Source organism: Hipposideros armiger, unplaced genomic scaffold (genome assembly GCF_001890085.2).
Source record: "Hipposideros armiger isolate ML-2016 unplaced genomic scaffold, ASM189008v1 scaffold_110, whole genome shotgun sequence".
In the NCBI taxonomy this organism is placed as follows: domain Eukaryota; kingdom Metazoa; phylum Chordata; class Mammalia; order Chiroptera; family Hipposideridae; genus Hipposideros; species Hipposideros armiger.
In genome coordinates this window covers 1,943,657-1,961,073 of record NW_017731460.1, presented here as the reverse complement: position 1 = coordinate 1,961,073, position 17,417 = coordinate 1,943,657, and the positions used below count along the sequence as shown (strand labels likewise).

The 17,417-nt window shown below is 43.5% G+C and overlaps 1 protein-coding gene across 1 annotated transcript in view; it reads right to left on the bottom strand.

Annotated features, from left to right (window-relative positions):
- LOC109385244 (IQ domain-containing protein H-like) overlaps nt 1-17,417 on the bottom strand; it is a 116,156-nt gene that overhangs the window by 9,880 nt on the left and 88,859 nt on the right. Inside the window, exon 13 of the mRNA XM_019647301.1 lies at nt 9,729-9,899. Within this exon, the coding sequence (XP_019502846.1) occupies nt 9,729-9,899 (171 nt within the window). The remainder of the gene's footprint in view (nt 1-9,728; nt 9,900-17,417) is intronic.

Here is a 17,417-nt window from a genome sequence, read left to right as displayed (position 1 = left end):
TTTTATCAGAAAAGAAAATAAATAGATTCAGATAAAGCGAGAGTTAGATTTAGCCACCTTCTGGTACATGGAAGTGTTTCAGTCTAGTCAGTTTGGGGCAAAACTATTTAATTCCAAAGGGAGTGTGTCGAGCAGATGCAACAATTAATTTCAGGTAAATCGGTTCAATCTGGCTTTTCTCATTCTTTCTATATTTTACCAATTTTAATGTAATTTGCAAGGGGATGTTAGCTGCATTATACATGTTTGCAAACAGCATGAACCAGTCTAACCAAAGGGCCTTATGACAGTGCCCTGCCGTGTGGTGGAGATTGCCAAGTGCCAGTCAGGCCATTCTATTCACACTTGGCCTTGTGCCTAAGGCCTATATGCTTTTTTAGGGCCTCTGAAAAGATTTGACCCCTGGAAAATTGTATTCTCAAGTATGAAAAATAAAAATTGATAAATGTAGCACTGAATATCTGCACATCAAAACACTTGATCAGTTGGTTGTTGCTCAATTCTTACGTCATTATCTATACATTACACTTAATGTGAGAGGTGAATATATTGTAATGTGTTTGATGTGATGCTGGGAATGGGTCTTCCACAAATAAGAGGGCATGGGTCACTGAGGTCTTAGAACAGTCACCAGAGTCCGAGATTTGAAAATCTGAATTGAAGTACAAAAACATGAAACTATTTCTCAGAGTAACATGAGTCTCTAAGCACAAAAAGGAGGTTTTAGTTTAGGCGGGAGATATTGTAGCCTACTTGCTTCCCTCTAGCCACATTAAGGATGAAGCAGCTCAGCCGGGGCCATTAATATCACTGGAAACAGACCCAAAATGGGGAAAACTTTTTAAAATCAGAACTCCTTCTTGAAAGAAACCACTAAATGTAAGTGGAAGGAAGCTATGGACTGAATTGTGTGTTCCCCAGATTCACGTATTGAAATCCTAGCCCCCATGTGACAGTATTGGAAATAGGACTTTTAAGGAGGTGATCAAGATTAAATGAGGACATTAGGTGAAGCCCTGTTCTGATAGAACTGGTGTCCTTATAACAGAGGCTACGGACACACTAGAGCTCTCGCTATCATTGTCATGTTAGGACACAATGAGGAGGTGGCCATCTGCAAGCCAGGAAGAGAGCCCTCATTAGGAAACGAATTAGCCAGCACCTTCTCTGTGGTCTTTCCAGTCTCCAGAATGGTGAGAAATACATTTCTGTTGTTTAAGCCACCCAGCCTGTGGTGTTTGTTATGGCTGCCTGAGCAGACTGAAACAGAGGATCGTAATTGCTAAGCAACGTTGGGTGGGGGTCAGGGAGCTAAGGGCATGCTTCAGGGTCAAGAGATGGTCCCCCAAATCCCTCCTAAGTCTGGTGAGCTACAGGCCTTTTGCTTTACCAAGGTAAGTGTGCAAGTTTGAGGATAGGGCTGAACATCCCAGGACCAAGTGCCAACCCCTATAGAGCTGCTTTTCTAACCTTCCCCAAGCAGTGCTTATGATCCTTCTTCTAAACACATGTCAAACTAATGTATAAAGAATATGGTTGAAGGGGCCTCAAATTATTAACTGCCTAGATTGCCCATGGGCCTGTATTTGGTCCAGCCTTGACAAACTGTGACCCCTCCATACCTGAATGTCGTAGCCGATGCCATGGGCCTTACACATCTGGAGAAAAACATAGTGGAAAAATAGCGAGAGGTTGTTGTGCCTCAGCTGGGTGGTCATCACTGCATAGCGATGGGTTGCCTGAGACTGGAAAAGGCCACAACTGAGTGTAAGACTCTTCATAACACATTTAAATAAACTTTTGATTTTAGAATACTTGTAAATTAACAGAAAAGTTGCAAAGATAATACAGAGTTCCTGTATACTCCATATCCAATTCCCTATTGTTAATATCTTACCTTTATGTGGTACGTTGGTCACACCTAAGGAACCAAATTGCTACATTACTATTAAGTCTATGCTATGTTTCAGTTTCCTTACTTTTCCCCTAAATTTCCTTTTTTTTGGTTCCAGGATGCCATCCAGGATACTGCATTGTATTTAGTTGTCATATCTCCTTAGGTTCTGGGCTGTGACAGTTTTTCATACTTTCCTTGTTTTTGATGATCTTGACAGTTTTGAGGTGTACTGATCAGGTATTTTATAACATGTCCCTCAACTTGGCTTTGTCTGATGTTTTTCTCATGATTAGACTGGGGTAATGTGCTTTTGAGAGGAGGGAAACGGGCAACCTAGGTAACCTTCCATTTTCATCACCTTGTATCGAGGATACATGTATCAATACAACTGAGGAGGCAAATCTCCATCTCTCAGCTAAGGTGATTTTGGCCAGATTTCTCACTGTAAAGATTCTTCTCCTCCTTTCCATACTGTACTCTTTGGAAGCAAGTCACAAAGTGTAGTCCAAGACCTTGAGAGAACCAATGTTAGAATTTTTATTCCAACTACTTTCGTTGTTTGGAAAACAGCCATTCTTTATCTTGCTTGCTTATCAGCGAGAGCTACCCCAAAGAGATGGCTTAGAGTAGGCCTAAAGTATTTCAATTATAGTATTTCCTAAAAACATTTTAAATTTAATATGTACAGGAAGAAAGTATTGAATCCTGGAAGTTTCATAGCATGTGTTGTGAGATGTGATATTTGCCTTTGCAACCAAGTATGTTTGTCCTTGGATTACTGGAAATTTGGAGAACCATATAGAGGGTCATGGCCAACCTTCAGGCATAGAAACTGATTTTGAACTTTGGGGACCCTCAGATGCTGGGCAACCAGGAATAGAAGAAAAGGAGGTGCTGTTGGCCCCCAACTGGCTGCAAGGATCCTAAGACCTGACACTATCTATTGTGACACTAATGGTTGTCTCTCCATTTCTGAGATCACCACGCCATGGTCCTGCCTTCACCACGAAGGCCCAGAAACCCAAGCTTTTGTACATAGAAGTGAACTGTAAATACTCTGGAATTCCGTTGTGATTACTGAGCATGTAATTGCATGGTAATTACCATGAATTCACAAGATAATTCCAAGGTTATTTTTGTCTTCGAAACTTGTCTTATGCTGCCATAGTATATAAACTAGCAAACCCACGATCAGGCCCTAGTCAGCAAGGGAGAGAGGTAGGCAGGCATCTGGCAGCAGGACCCAGCTCGGTGCTCTGTATCTTGGCCCCAAACCATGCAGAAGAGCTCACACTGTCCAGCATTACTTGACAGCCAGCAAGGACAGGCTAGCCTGAGGTTTCTTCTTCTCTCTAGAGACAGATTGCAATTTCTCGTCCTCCCAGACCTCAGCTTGTGATTCACAAGGAACCTGAAAGGAAAGCCAGGATATTTGGTATATGTCTCTAAGCTGCCTCTTCTTTTGTTACCATTGCCATCCTAGTTCAGACCTTTATGGTCTGGAGAGTTGCCTCTTTTTCTTACTCGGGAGGCAGGGTTGCTAGCAGAATTCTGTAGTGGAAAGCATTATATGGAGTCAGACAGACAGAGGTTTAAAACCTGACCAGGCAACTTGGTATATGTATGATCTTGACTATGTCATTTAACGTCTCTGACTTCTGATTATTAAATAAGCATCTAGCATCGCGCCCGGCCCCTGATAAATGGTAGCTACTATTTTTGTTGCTCTTTCTTTGAAAGCATCTACAGGGCCTGGAGCAGTTTAGACCTACCCTAAATGTCACTTCCCAGGCTGTTCCTTCCCCTACTGGCCCCTGGGATCCTGAGCATTACTGCCAGATTGATCGTTTCCCGAACCTGGATTGGTCAATGCTCAGAACTCCCCAGTTTTCCTCCTTGTCCCAAGATGAAAGCCACACACCTGGCTTATTCAACGGGCTGCTCCAACCACTTCTCCCATGCCCCACTTCCCAGCTTCTCTGCCTCAGTCCAGCTGGTTCATTGCCATCTCCTAACAGATTACAGGCTGTCTTCGGCCTCTGTCCCTTCTGCTGGGGGAGGTCCCCCTCTCCTCACCACTTAGTGACTACCCTAGTCTTTAAGGCTGGGCCAAGTTTGATATTGTTCATAACTGTGCCCACCAGTCCAGCAGTAGGTTGTGGGGCTATTGCTTAAATGGCACTTATGTGAGGCTTTGTTTTTTCTTCTTCTGTATGTGCTATCTATTTTATATCTCTTTTCAACTCCTTGAGGATGGAGATTTGTCTGATATGTTTGTATCCCTGATGCTTGGTGAAATTCCTGGCATATATTAAATGCTTAATAATTGTGTAATTATAATGTTAATAAAGATGAACATACATGGTACACCTACTTTTTAAAGACTTAGCCAACTCCACGGTTTCTATAGGAAAAAGCTGTCAGTAATCTAGGGTTGTCTTTTATCCAGCCCAAAAGCACAGGTGACAGTGTTGTCATGGGGATTAGATGAGTATGTAAAGACCTTGGAACAGTGTCTGGCACAGAGTAAGCACTTAAAAAAATATTAGCTCTTATAATCATTTATTAATTAAAATAATTTCATAAATAAGGGAAATTATTTAAAACAAAAACTGACAAACCAACCAATAAAACTTTTCATTGGAAAGGGACTTCAATCAGAAGACCAGGGCTTTGCCACATACTTAACTTTATGACCTTGGGCAACTTACTTAACTTTGCATAGCCTCAGTTTCCTAATCTGTAAAATGGGTATGATAATCCCTGAAATCTTTATTTCGTGAGGTTATCATGGGGATCAAGCACACTCTTGTCTATTTAAAGTATAAAACATTATACAAATAGAAAACATAATTTTAAAAGGTTGACTTGTGTAATCCACTCTCTTTGGATGCTATAAAGTCCATTTAGGTTTGCCAAGAACATCACAACTTAAATGGATTTCATTGCATCAGAAGACTCCTGTATGATCATGTGGCCTATTCAGTGCTCACTGAAGTCTTGGCCTAGCTCAGAGCAGACTAGAAGCCAATAGATAATGGCAATATGCCTGGAAACAACCTCATCACACAGGGAGTTGAATCCTCCCTTGGAAGAAGGGCTTTCTCTGTGGCCTCAACCAGAGACTTCTCACGAATGAGCTTAAGCTCTCTTCTGGGGCTGGATCATTGACTGTCAGCCAGTGCAAGGCAGGTGAATAGTACAACATTCAGACCCAGGCTTTAAAGTCTTACAGACTTGGACTTAAATCCTGGCTTCCACACTTGCTTGTTGAATGACCTTCTACAGGTTTCTTAACATCTCTTAACTTCAGTCTTCTTATCTTAAAGCAAGCATAATAATAGTACCTGCCTAATATAGTGGGTTGTATAAAGATTCATGTAAAGCACTTCATTAAAGTACCTGGCATTGATACATTTTGGATGTTATTATCATATTATTATATACATTATAGTTACCTACTGGCCTGTCTGTGCCCTTTAATAAACTTGGAGGTCTTTGCTACTTGTCCTTATACCCTCTGGGCTTAGTAGAGTGTCTGGCACAAAGTAGTTATTTAGTAAAACCTTGCTGAATTAACTTCTAGTTGATTCTTGCTGAAAGTATCAACTGATAGGTGGTGACTGATGAGGACTTAGGATGTGACCTGTCATAACAATATTACTCCTTTCTAAATGATGCTGCGAGAAAAAGCCCTTTAGGTAGAAGGCTGTGGTATGGAGGGACGGACCGTTCCCGTGTTCCCCTACAACATTCCGTCCCCACCCCAGCACCCCACTGTATGTGAAGCTGCCTGGGCCAGGCTTGGTACAGAGCTCCATCCCCCAAGGCCCCATAAAATCAAATCCCTCAAGAGGCCTTGGGGGTCATTTAGCCCTCCCTTATTTTACAAACGAGGAAACTGAGAGAGGATCAGAGCTCATGACCCCTGACTTCCAGACCAGTGCTCTTCACTCCAAATTCCCACTGGCCACACTTGGAATGTGTGGGAATTCCAGAGCTTTGCCTTTTCTAGTAAAAAATAGAAGACAAAATATTATCGGTAGAAGTCTAGTTTTATTAAACTACCTTTCTAAATCACAAGCTAACAAGAATGCTTCAAGCCAAATAAAAGAAGCTCGAAATACTCCTTTTCACTGGAGAATATAATTTTTGCTTCCGCCACAATTTAAATTGATTTAGTTCTGAGCACCAGCACTTGAAGTGTGGAGCGTATTCTGTTTTCGCCATGATACTTGTTTTGACAGTGATGCATTTCAGTTGACATAGTTGAAATCCTTATGTAATAAATCTCTGCCTGAAAATTAATCATGTTTATAATATTCTGAGAATTAATAACACCCATTGCTCAAATCATTAACTTAAAAAAGGAGCTTCCAAAATCTGTTCTCGGCAGTAAGGGACCACAAATAAATGAATGTTTGATAAAATAATCCAAGTAGCAGTTTAACAAGCGTAAACTTGAATGTGGTTGCAATAATACAGAACTATTGTTTAAGGGTTGGCAGAGGCTGATGAGGTTCTTATTTCAGTTACAAAGCAGGCATCCACATGCATAATGAACTGCTCTCTGAATTATTAATGTGTTGCTTATTTAGCCTCATCTGTCTAGAAGATAATGTATCCTAACTCTAATGAGTGATTGGTTTTGTACATAATTACAGTAGCAGCAGTAGCGGGGGAAATGTGTGCCTTCAAAGAAGGAGTTCTAAAAATAAAGTCATCACATAAACTTCGTTGTTGTTGCATTCTATCAAAATCAAACCCGAAGCATTTGAGAATTCATAATAAATTACAGGAGACAGAATCATTATTAACATAATTTAACACAAAAGGTTTTACTTAATCATTCATTACAGATCATGTGCTGTTAAAAATGCTTATAAATGACTTGGGTTGTTTTAAGACGTTTGCAAAGATGGTCCCTCTTCTGGCCACTCACCAACTGTGGTTCGAAGGGGCCATAAAGAGAGAGGAGGAGTGAAAACCGGGTAGAAATGGATAACGATTTATGCCCGTTCTGACAGAATGTTAATTTGGAGTTTAAGAGTTGTTAGGTGACTCCTTTTCGTTTCTAAAACATGCATGTATGGGACTCAGCTGATCTTGTTTCCGCCTTCCAGCAGTTATTTGTGGAGGACACGGGTCTAAATGGGTCTAAATGACAGCTCTTCGCCACCTGTTTCTGACATGGGACAACAGCTCTTCTTAGAGTCCAGAAAAGGTTTGGCTTTTCCCCTACACAGCATATTATTTAAAGGAATAGGCCCAAACGAAGCATTTTATAGGCGTTAGTTCTGGATGCGCCCTCATTATATCATTGTGGTTTCATCTGTGTCGTTCCTTTTTCTTCAGTCTTCAAAGGGGGCTGTCAACCGACTGATTGTAAACCTGACAGCATCCCAGTCTATTCACACTTGTTCAGGAAGCCTTAGTGTGGTTGTAAATTGTACTGTGTGCGCGAGTGTGTATGCTTCTTTTCAAAATTGCCTATCACATGTGTACACGTGTACGGGCGCACATGCATGCACACACATGCACAGTGGCTCCAGTGGGGCATCCATTTATCTTCCTAAAACCAAAAGCACTTTCAGTTTTTCCTTACATCAGAAAACCTGCATAGCTTTTCTTCGGTGATTGTAGAGACATTTGAATTATTGAAGATCATAATGCTTGAGTGTAGGCAATTCCTAAAAGTGGTTAAGACTCTTGATCACAGGAGAATTCCCGTATGTTGCCTGTAGCTAGGATTGAAACCTATAGGCAAGATGGGGAAAATGGGAGAGTGCTTCTAATTATAAGTACAACTTCTGCTTACAGCCTTCTGAAGCAACATACTTAAATGCAGCAAATTGTCTTTGAAAGTCTCGTGTTGAATACTAACTCAGCTTCCAGCTTTCTTTTAGAAATGGCATGGAGTTAGGTTTGCTAAGCCAGAAGGGCTCAAGTTTTTCTGCTGCGCCTCCCTCTAGCATTGAACTTAGGTTCCTTTGGTGAAGTTGGAGGCCACAGGTGAGGTCAGACCTGGGAGATTTTCAGCAAGGTCCTGGGACCTAATTAAAACAGGTCTGTTTCTCCTCCCCAGCCCAACTCTACTTCTCTTCTTAAGAAGCAGAGATCGGCCTTTTGAGCTTCTTTTGCTCAGCCCACTACAAACTCTTTGGAGTGTCCTTTTTCTCCTAATAATGACTCCCTGGCCCTTGCCCTTGCCCTTGGCCCTTTTGGGCCTTTTGAGCTTCCTTTGCTTGGTTTGCTCCAAACTCTTTGGAGTACTTTCTCTTCAATAATGGCCCTTGAGCCATTCTCTACTGCCCAGGCCCACTTCTGATTCTTTGAAATGTATTTTTTTTAATTTTATTAAACTGTCCTTTTCTGCAACTGTAAAAAAAAAAAAGCAGCAGAGATCAAGAGGATGCCTGTGAACCAGGGTACCTCACAGGACAAGTGGATTGAGGAGGAGAAAAAAGCTGCTGCCTGAGTTGCCCGAGACACCTGGCACCCTCTCCAGGCTACCTACTTAAATGTACACGGAGTTCCTGCCAAGGAAGGTGACTGTGGGGACCCCGGGCAGAGTCAAACAAGGGTTCTTTAAATCCAGAGCTATCTTTTGGACCCAAAGAAGCTCAGCAGAGAGGCAGGAGATACTGCTTAGAACAGGTACTGCTAGGGCACCAGTGTGGGGTCCTATTAACCACTGGAATTCCTTTTACCGGATTGATATACTTAGATCTCAAGTAGAGCTTCATTTGCAAAAAGGGTATGAAGCCCATGGTTGCACGAGGCAGAAGAAACCTCCTGGCAGCTGTCAGAGCAGCTATGGCCAGAAAGCCCCATCCACTCTCATATCCCACCTACACTAGGGGCCATTGGGCCCTCCTGACCTTTGTTCTCCTTTCCCATGACCGACCTAACCTGTTGTTACCCAGGGTTCTGAGGTTGGTAAATCTCAGGCAGCCTCAGGGCTGCTGGCCTCAGCCACCCTAGTGATGGGAGATTGGGGCTGCAGGAAGAGGCTGTTCATGAGGGGCCTCATGAGCTCAGAGGGGAAGTGGGTTTTCCTGAAGATGACAGGAGTCATTTCAAAATCACAAGTAGGAGAGCAACATGCTAATGTGCTTTTCACCTTGACCACCTTGACTGTATGTTTGTTTAGGCTGAAGGAGAGGCAGGAGGCAGGGAATCTCAGTGAGAAACTATTACTATACTCTTGGGAGACGATGAAAGCCAATGCTAAGGCAGCATCTTCAAGGAGGGAGAGGAGGGGTCAGAGTTGAGGCATTTTAGCAGCTGGCATCACCTGGAGCTGGCTGCTGACGGGATGTGGGGATAGGGGTGTCTGATCAGCTTCTGGCCTGACCCACCTAAAAGAAGTATAGGGAAGGGGGACGACAAATGCAGTTTTGGATAGTTTGACCCTGAGCACTTTGACCCTGGGTCCAGGAGTCTGAAGCTGAAAAAAAAAAAAGATGGCAGCTAGAAAAATATGGATTTTGTCAGAAGTTGCTGGTAATTGAAGCAGTGGATGTAGATGTACTTGTCCAGGAAAGTGAATTGAGAAGAGAACTGAGGGGAACACCAAACAGATGTATCCCCAGAAAACCCCATGCTCTCTCACCCCTCCTCCTAGGACTTCCTCTTTCTGGAATGCCCACTCCCCTTTCCTCTGACCAGTGCATGCATTTTTCAGAAACCCATTTCGAAGAGACTGAGTGACTTGCCTGAGGTTCTATCCTCTCTATGCTCAATGACCTTGGCACCACACCAGAGCTCGGTAAGTGGCGGCTGAGTGTGGCCGAACACTGTGGAGAATCAGGAAACTTCTGTTGCTTACCGGCACTGACAGGGCTTTAAGGCAGCTCGTTTTCTCCTGTTTCTTGGGAACAAAGCGGGGCACTTTAAGGGTGCTAAAGCTGCAATCCAGGTGGCCGTTGGTCAGGTATAAGGTGAGCTGAGTCAGGGCCAGCTGGTCACTGTAGGAGACGTCGAGGCCTGTTGCCCACACCTGGTTAAAACAGGAGCCATAGAAGCACAGGTGAGATTATGGACCAGGAGAGAAGGCCCCAACCACCCCGATGGCCCAAACCACACCAGACCCACTGGACCAGTGAACGGGTGACTTCACGCAGTAGGTGGCTTTGCTTCTATTTCTGCTTTGTTCAACTGAGAGATGGAGCCTCTAGTCTGATTGTAATCAGAAGTTTCAAGGTTCTTGTGGAGAGTTACAAAAGTAAAAACTCCTGGCCAAGATCATCTAATGGAGATACCCAGCTCCAAAAGGCTCCTGTGGACTTTGGTGTTTCTACCTGTGGTTTGCCAATTCTAAGACGGTCAGTGCAATGTTTTCTACTGAGAAATGAGACTGGACAGAAATTTCAGAAGATGGGGAACTAAAAGGGAGCAGACAGAGGGAGAAGAGTGAGTAAATATGAGAATTGGGCAGTTTGCCCTGATTTCAGAAAAAACAGTGCTGGCCTCTAGGGGAATTTCAATATATTGCTTAAGAGAAACTTATGGTTGGCATATGTAAGTCTTAGCTGTAACACCATTTTACTATGAGAATGCAGGAAAGTCACTTTGCTACCCCACGATGTCACAGTATCCTCAACTGGAAAACAGTGATAACACCCACCCAAGTTGAATCACAGGGTTATTAGAAGAATACCATGATGCAATAAGAATTAAAATGCTTTGAAGTAGACATATGTAAACTATAAGTTCCTGTAAGTTACTAGATAACTGAGTGATGCCCATTAATTCCTTCGGCAGGCATTTGCTGAGCATCTACTATGTGTTAAACTGGCGATGGCAAAAGTGGGTCATGTGCTCCCTCTCCCGTTTTCTACGGATGGTGTACATCCTTAATTGTCCTGGTTGCCTCCCACTCCACACTGACTCCAGAAGCACCCTGAAATCCTCCTCAGTGCAATGCTCAAGTTCTATTATTGTGTTAGTTCCTAGGGTGTCAGAGGTAAATATAAACACAGGTCCTGCCATCAAGAAGGGGAAGACAGAGACATACGTATTCAATTAAATGCAACACAATGTAATATGTGATATAATCAAGTGATGGAACGAAGCACTGCAGAAGCAGAAAGCAAGGACAGACTGAGTTTGTCTAGTGAAGTCAAGGCTGCATCATGGAGAAGGTAACATGTGAGCTTTGACAAGCAACACAAACATGGCTGGCTCCTATGTTCAAGTAACTACAATGTGCCAGGTTCTTCAAAACATCTCGGATCTTTATAATAACCTGAAAAATTAGTAATCCATGTCTTAGGTGAGGAAACAGGTTCAGAGAGGTACCCAAGCCCGCACAGATAGGAAGTGGTGGTGCTGGAATTCAAATCCATTCTTCCCTCCTCCCATTTCCTGCCGGAGGAGACGGCACGGATCTCGGCCCAGCCAATCCTCCCCCTGCACCCATTTCTCAGTCAAATGGAAAGCTCAAGTTGCCGAGAATCAAAACATGTTCTCGTTTCATATAATCCACGCCATGGAAATGTCTTGTGGAGAAAACATGAAGTATTGTATTTCTGGAGTATGCTGTAATTAGCAGTAATGCATTTTCACTGTAGGAAGTTGGAAACGAACACATTTTCATGAAGACTTGATTAAACATGTTTTTCCTCTTAGAAGGCCTACATGTGCCCCACACATCAACTCGGTATGTTAAAATACATAATACATCTGCCCTAGAGTGGACTCCTCTCGAACAAATCTAGCAGTGAGTGACTTGAGTAAGCATTGAATGTAAATGGCATCATTATAAGGATATTAAGAGGTCAAGCTGTCAAGGCCCCTTGCTAAACGGAAGCTAATTTCAGGAGTCATATTCGCACAGTAATACCCTTTTATAATAGCAAATAAATCACATTTGCAACAATTGTTAAAAACTAACTGCCAAGTATCTGTTGCAGTTGTAAATATCCTATTTGTCAACTTAAATATTTCTTGCTGTATGGCATGAAATGCAAATCAGATGGGGACAGCCACTTTCCCTTATTACAGGAGAGTGAACTTGCTGTTCTTGCGCGTCCACCATTTTTTCTAGAGCCTCTGTTTTGGTGTTTTCGTGTCCTCCATCAAACGGAAATGTATATAACAAGCACGATTAATGTTTATGTCACTGTTCATGTTTTAGTGATGAGAATTTTAAGGGGAAGGCAGCAGAACCGAGGAGTTAGAAGGTCTGAATCTGGGCCTCAGAAACAGTGTAAACTTGAACGACTTATTTAAACCCCCTCCATCTCAGTATCCTTAAGTGTAAAAGGAGCAAACGATGACACCTACCATATGGGATTTTGAAAATGAAATGAAATAAATGCGTATAAAATTGCCTTACACATGATAAAGTTTGATACAAATGTTATTTATGATTATTGAATATTTCCTTTAAGAGGAGTTAGGCTCTTAGGAGACATTTCCAGCTGCCTATGTCGCTACTAGGTTGCCCCATTTAATAACTGTTTTTCCCCATTCAGAATCATAGTGTTTCAATCTAACGACAACTGAATCCAGTAGGTGTTTAAGGTCTGGGCAAGGTTGGCATTACTCTGTCTCTATTTTAACCCCTGATGATACTGCGATCAAAAAGCGGCTTTAGGGTTTGCCTAAGATCATTGAGCACAGGCCAGAACCCTGGGCTCCTAGAGCCAAGTGCTACTGCTTCCCCAGGCTGTCCTAACCCCTTGGTTCTCAAAAGAAACAGAACAAATTTCTTTAAGCCTTTTCCTCAATAGCAGGCTTGCCTGAATTGCTGAGATAATTGTCCTGCTCTCCATCTGGTTGTTCCATTGAAGACACAGCCTGAGGCATGCTTGTTTTTTTGTACAGGGGGGTCCTATCTCCCCCTAGACTGTCATCCCTTTAGGGGAAGCTGCCTAGTCTTTGTTTTTCCTCCGCACCCAGCGTCTGAGGCAGGGCTCTGCCTAATACTTCACTGTGAACTAACTCCTTGGCAGCCTTTCAGGACAGGGTCTAGGTGGGTTTCCTGAAGCTGGTTTCAGATTCAAATACAGCAAATATTCACTGATCACCTATCTCCTCTGGGCCCTATGCTTTCACACATATCTCAGTTAATCCTAGTCTTGATTTTGGACTTCAACCGTAACTGGAGAACCTAACCTCTCTTTGCACTGGATACGCCCATCACCAGTTAGATGAGTGATGATGGCGGCCTGTACGAAGGCACTATGCGTGGGAACTGGGACAAGTGGATGGATTTTTAAATGTTCAGGAGGTGGCTTTGATATGACTTGCAGGACTTGTAATGACTAGCTTGACAGGCTCATTGATTAGATGTGAGTTTGAGGCGAAAACATCACTGCAGGTTAGAGCTGGAAAGACCCTTAAAAATCATCTAATACAATCAGTGTACTTTATAAATGGAGCAACTCTGGTATGAGAAGGGAAGTGGTTTGCCCTGGCTTACAGAGCCAGGTATCGAAGGTGTGGGATGAGAAACCAAGGTGCTTCAGCTCCCAGTCATAAATCACTTGTTGATAGTTGTTTGACTGATTGATGATATTCAAAAATCATTTTGTTAAAAATGACTAGAAGACTAGAGAGATTTACATCAAGACCTTCAGGAGCACAAGCAACATAAAAATATTCATCTCAGCATTACTTGTAATAGTGAAAAATTGTAGCTGTCCAACATTTGGGCATTGGTTGAGAAGATTATGACTCACTCAAGTAATAGGATAGTCTATGATATTATCACTGAAGACAATGATTGTGTATAACTTTTGATAATATAGGAAAATATACAAAACAACAAGAGAAGGATACAAAATCATATGGACAATATGACCTCAACTTTGCAAAAATAATATTATGCATAGAAAGGACTAGATGAGCATATAACAAAATGTTAACAGTTTATTGTTAATATTAACAGAATTAGGGTAAGTGCAATTATATAGACTTTCATGTATATTGTAGATCTGCATTAATATAGTTGCCACTAGCCACTTATGGCTATTGAGCACTTGAAATGTGGCTGGTCCAATTGAGATGTGCTGTAAATGTAAAATACAAGCTAGATTTTGAAGGCTAAGGAGGTAAAATGAATGTGAAATATCTCATTAATATTTTATATTGATTACACATTGAATGATAAAATCTTAGTTATGTTGGATTAAATAATACACATTATTTATATTATGCTAATCTATTTTTGGGTTACATGCTTAAGAAAAGCTACTAGAAAATTAAAAATGTCACATGTGGCTTACATTTGTGGCATACAAGTTCTGACAATTAAGTTCGCGAACTTGTTGCAACAATGTTGCTAACCTTTTTTTGATCTCAGAGGGATTATTCATTATGAATTTGTACCAACTGGACAGACAGTTAACCAAGTTTACTATTTGGAAGTGCTGAAAAGGCTGTGTGAAAAAGTTAGACGACCTGAACTTTTTACCAACAATTCATGGCTCTTGCAGCATGACAATGCACCAGCTCACATGGCACTGTCTTGAGGGAGTTTTTATCCAGTAAACAAATAGATGCATTAGAACACTCTCCCTACTCACCTGATCTGGCCCTCAATCACTTTTTTGCTTACCTGAAGATAAAGGATATATTGAAAGGAAGACATTTTGATGACATTCAGGACATCAAGGGTAATACGATGACAGCTTTGATGGCCATTCCAGAAAAAGAGTTCCAAAATTGCTTTGAAGGGTGGACTAGGTGCTCGCATCAGTGCATAGCTTCCCAAGGGGAGTACTTCGAAGGTGACCATAGTGATATTTAGCAATGAGGTATGTCGCACTTTTTCTAGGATGCGTTCTTGAACTTAATTGTCAGACCTTGTACATTCTATTTCTATTAGGGTGGTTGCAAAAAAGTCCATTGTAGCTTCAGCAAGGGGCAGGGCTGGTAGGGGTGGGGTAGGAAGCAGTACTGTAGACGCCCCGGCTCTCCACTGCCCTAAGCAGCACTGTGCTGGATACAGTACTCACTGCAGCTGCCTTGGGAGACCTGGGGTGGAGTGGGTGGAACACAGGGCAGAAGACAAAAACAAGAAACTCCAGCCACCTCACTACTTTTGAACAGGCATATGAAAACCAGAAGACAGAGTCAGGCAGAGGCAAGCCTGCCCAGAATGGTTCTGTTCCCAGGGTCCGGGCTCTGTTTGAGCCACAAGCTTTGAGATTTTTAAGAGCTAATCGCATGCTTCTGTGTGGTGAGGTGTGGGAGACAGGCAGACAGAGATGGCCTGCTCACCCCTTCTGCGCCTGCCTCTTTCCTGCGACAGGCAGGATGGATGGGTGGCAGAGCGTGCAGATGGGCTCAGGCCCTATATTCCATGACTGTCTCCAAGTGCACATAAAGTTCTGTAGCAGAGACTTTGGTCTTGCCAAACTCTCTTATGTGCACCAAGGTAGGTATGGGACTGATGGACTAATTTATAGATCAAATAACATTCCTTGAAGACTCATAAAATTTCAGAGCTTTAAGAATCCATAGATGTTTTGGAGACCCATCTTTAGGTTTCCGCCTCCTCTTTCTCCTTCTTCTTCTCTCCGCTTTCAAGTCCTTCTCCTCCTTCCTTCCTTCCTCCTCCATTTTTTGTTTTTGTAAAGAGACGAACCAAAGACTCCATAAGAATAAATGACTTGCTAAAGGCCCCAGCTCTCAGTACCAGGGTCTGAGACAAATATCTGTGATCCTCGGCAAGTCGCCTCTTCGGACCACACTTTCCTCAATCACTGGGGATAGCAGTCCTGGTGGACCTTCCCTCAGTTGCCTCCAGATGCATCTCTGAGGCTAACTGGGGATTGTGAAGATGTCTGACTCATGGAAAATTTTTTTTTAAAGATTTTTATTGGGGAATTGGTGGCGGGGGGAACAGTGCTGGGGAATTGGGGGAAGGGGAACAGACAAGTTGCTGTCGTTTTGTTCTTCAGTCTAGTTGTGGAGGATGTTGCTTCACTGGCCCAAGTTGGCACCATCATTGTGCTCTTCCCGGGCGAGACATATCAGTTGTCGGCTTCTGTACGGCCGCTCATGGCAGCTGCTGGCCACTCACACTGGCTGCTGGCTACGCTCGGTAGCCCATGGCAACCCACTGCCACAGGGGCTGCAGCCTAAGCTGTTGCCCACGACTCACAGCAGCCCAGCTCCAGGTTGAGCTGTTGTTCAGCATCTTAGCTGTGGAGGGCAGTGTCACTGGCCCTCATATGTGGGATCCAAACCGGGGCCCTCTGGTGTCCCAAGCCAGTTCTTAACCATCGCGCCACTCAGCCAGCCCTCATAGAGAATTTTTTAAGACACATATCCTCAAACAAAGACAACTGAGAGGTGCCACACTGTGAATTCACCCACCACAGAGACGGCATCAGAGTACAGAGTGTGCTACCCAGCCCACCCTCCTCAGCAGCCCGTCTTGGCTGAGGGAAGTATGCGCCACTTCCCTGCCTGTGTCCATGTCTTTACGCACAATCCCAATCGGACAGGAAATGCGCCACTGGACCACTTGATTCTTTCTAGAGCAAGATCAAGCCCTCAGCCAGACCCATGGGTCCCTCCCCACAGCTATGACTAAGATGTAGAGGCCAGGGCCCCTGCCCAGCTCCTTCGCTTGCTGGGCACACAGCCATGGGTAGGCCATGGCTCCCTCTGCCCTTAGCGGTTTGGCTGCATACACAGCCAAAGGCTTATTTGCTACTGACAACTGTGGGGCCAGGAATCCATTGGAAAGGGTTGAGTAGAGGACCCATGTGATCTAACTTGTATTTTGAAAGGGTTATTCTGGCTGTGGTGAGCAGAAGAGACCAGAGGGGTCAAGGATAGAAACAGGAAGGCCCGTTAGGAGGCTATTGCAGCAACCTGGGTGAGAGATGATGGTGGCGGGAGCGACATGGTAATAGCAGAGAGTGGGAGACGTGTGGAGGCGAGTGGCTTCGCTGGAATAGGAAGGACACTGGAGCACAGCTGTGGGACCCCACAGGGAGAGCTGGCCTTGACCTTCACTGGCTGCGTGAGCTTAGCTTCCTTCTCCTCGCTGGGCCTCCATTTCTTTGTCTATGAACACAGGTCTGCCTGTGATGGTCCCTGTCTCTGAGGGCTGCTGTGAGGATCAGAGACTACATGAGACATTGTGTGCCCCGACTATTGTGGGGTTCGGCAGACACAGACCCCGCAAGTCTGTTTGGCCCTGATGCCTTCCCTGTGTAACTGTCAGGAGCAGACTCTGGGGCAGGTGTAAGAGCTTCCTTGCTTGGCTCTTGACTTTGGTATTCTTGCCTGCGTCTCAGAGTCTGGGAGCACATTTACCTCTTCTCAGATGCTGTTTAAAAACAGGCTCCATATTACTCTGCTAAAAAGAAGAATGAAATCGTACCATTTGGGATGATATGGATGGACCTAGAGACTATTATGTTAAGTGAAATAAGTCAGTCAGAGAAGGACAAATACCATATGATTTCACTTATATGTGGAATCTAAAAAACTGAATGAACAAGCAAAGTAAACAGAAGTGGTCTCAGAGATATAGAGGAACAACTGATGG